This window comes from Puntigrus tetrazona, unplaced genomic scaffold, assembly GCF_018831695.1.
Source record: "Puntigrus tetrazona isolate hp1 unplaced genomic scaffold, ASM1883169v1 S000000175, whole genome shotgun sequence".
Taxonomy (NCBI): domain Eukaryota; kingdom Metazoa; phylum Chordata; class Actinopteri; order Cypriniformes; family Cyprinidae; genus Puntigrus; species Puntigrus tetrazona.
The window spans coordinates 467,501-470,000 of NW_025047846.1; the positions used below are offsets into that span (position 1 = coordinate 467,501).

At 37.6% G+C, this 2,500-nt stretch overlaps 1 protein-coding gene across 3 annotated transcripts in view; it reads right to left on the reverse strand.

Annotated features, from left to right (window-relative positions):
* Window positions 1-2,500, reverse strand: part of ofd1 (OFD1 centriole and centriolar satellite protein) — a 14,689-nt gene that overhangs the window by 10,510 nt on the left and 1,679 nt on the right. For 2 of the 3 annotated variants that reach the window (XM_043230567.1, XM_043230568.1), the window contains 6 exons: window positions 2,411-2,479; window positions 2,289-2,316; window positions 1,390-1,497; window positions 561-697; window positions 302-475; window positions 124-230 (listed from right to left, as the gene is read on the reverse strand). In XM_043230567.1, the coding sequence (XP_043086502.1) occupies window positions 124-230; window positions 302-475; window positions 561-697; window positions 1,390-1,497; window positions 2,289-2,316; window positions 2,411-2,479 (623 nt within the window). Of the gene's footprint in view, window positions 1-123; window positions 231-301; window positions 476-560; window positions 698-1,345; window positions 1,498-2,288; window positions 2,317-2,410; window positions 2,480-2,500 lie in introns of those variants that run through there. The other variant, XM_043230569.1, reaches the window with a different exon arrangement.

Below are 2,500 nucleotides of genomic sequence, written 5' to 3' on the forward strand. Positions count from 1 at the left end.
AACAGCGCTTCCTAATAACGGTCCCAGTCAGTTACATGCGTCTTGTCAAATGTTAGTTTCTATTTATTTCATTGTTTTAGGTTTAGTTTAGCGCTTCACTGGTTCATATCTAGTTGTTCTCACTTGTCAAAAGCCTCCGTCCTCTGTTTAAGCTCAACCTCTCTGCTCCGCACAGTTTCGATGTCTTTCAGCAGGGCTTGTCTTTGAGCGTAAATCTCCTTCTCCTCTATCTGCATCAACGGAAACACGAGAAGATTAGCGGCCGGTTTTGCGCGCTGCGTGCGTGTTCCGGCGTCAGTACCTCCTGTTGTTTCTGTAATCTCTCGATGGCGTTCTTCTCCCGGCTCATCAGCGCCTCGGTCTTCAGCTCGAGCGTCCTCTCCGCGTCTCGCCGCAGCTCCAGGACCTCCCTCCGCGACGCCTCCTTCTCGTCTCTCTTCACCTTGGCGATCTCCACCTCCATGAAGTGCTGCAGCTGTGTGAAGAAGACAGAGCGAACATCCAGAGCGTTCTCGCGGAGTAAACCCCAGGAACGGACGATGGATTGAACGCAGACGGACCTTCGCTTGGAGCTCCACCTGCGCCTGCTCCTGGATCTCCTTCCTGTGCTCGGCCAGCTTGACCTCGACCGTCGCCCAGCGGTCACCTCTGGACCGGAGCACTTCGTACTCCTCGTCGATCAGCTGCAGCTTCTCCACTTAAAACCAGACAAAGACCAAGGACTCTTTCATATGACACGAAGCATCAGTGGAAAAGCTTATCGCAGTGAAACGCACGTAAACATTACTCGTCTAAAGGTTTTTTGTTCATGTGTTTAACCAAGGCTTCATTTATTTGATCATAACTGGCGTGACGTTCACGTTTTTGCAACATTATAGTCTATAATATATAATATAGTATAGCATATAAGTCTTCACTTTCACTTTTGATCCATTTAATGCACCCTTGATGGATAAAAATCTTAATTTATTCTGTTTTTATTGTTTTTTTTTTTTTTATCTTGCTTTTGAACGGTGATGCATCTCCCGTTTCCACCAAAATGGATAATTCAACATTCGTAATTATCAGAGATATTTGCCGAGCAGCAAATCTGTGTATTATTGCGATTCCTGAAGGATCGGGGCTGGAGTGAGGATGCTGGAAATTCAGCTTCGCTTCACAGAAATTAATTACATATTAACATGCATTCACACAGAAAACAGCTATTTTTAAACCGTAATAATAATTCAATTTTACTGTTTTTTTTTATCAAATAAATGCAGCCCTGGTGAGCATAGAAGACTTTGACAACTCTGTACTTTAAAATGCAGACTATTTATTTTCTTTTCTAAATTATTATGAGCACTTTTTCGAAGGCTGAAATGTCTGAAGCGCTGTGTGACGTGTTACCGAGCGATTCTTTGTGCGCTGACACGGAGGTGGACTGAGTCGAAGCGTCGCGGCGGTCTCTGTGAACGTGATGCTCGGTGAGCTCGGTGAAGAGACCCATCAGGAAACCTACAGAGATCAGGCAAAAGGCAGGCAAAAGTGGGTATTTCACGCAAGCTGTAATCATAATACTGCTGGTTTTACCCTGAGTATCTACTGATATCTAGAGACTGCTGCTGATACGGTGTTCAGTTGCACATATATGCATACTTACAAAATAAATAACAAATTAAATATTTTCTGTTTCAGATCGTTGTTAGTTAATCCCTGTGCAGGTGGTAGATATTTATTTTGTAAATATGCATAACCATGCAACAATGTAAACAATGTAAAAGCAGCAGTGTGTATGTAATGTATTACATTGAATTATTCCAGGACAACAAACTTATAAAAAAAAATTAAATATATAATAAAAAAAAAAATATAATATAATATAAATATATAATAATATTTATTATATAAAATATATATATTTTTTTAAATAATAAATATATATAGTATATATATATTTTATATATTTATAAATAATATATATTTTAATTAATAATATAAATAAATAATAATTATATATTTTATTATTAATAATTATATTATTATATAAATATATAAATAAATAATATTTCTATGTATTTAATAATAACAATAATAATAATAATAATAATAATAATAATGATAATATGTTATAAACCCAATCAAATACACAGTGAAAATTATTTATTGAAGGTATACAGAGTGTATACTGTGTTTTACAAGAAAATACTATTTTAATTTAATAATTTCTTCGTAATTATTTCTGAAGCTAATTTTCAAAGCGAATCCTCCACTATTTCTTTCATCGTAGCTGCATAATCGCATCGTACCTGTCCGTCCCTCCTGAACGTTCGATGCCTGAGCAAATGTGAAAGAAAAACAAGCACTGAATCACCGGCCTTTATCAACACAGAAGCACATCCTGCCGAGGAATAAATGTACGTTTTCTTACCAGAGATTTGTATAACGGTGTGTGAGGGCTGATCTTCATGAGCTGCAGAAGCTCTCTGGCTGATAACACCTAGGTTTAAATGGGTCAAAT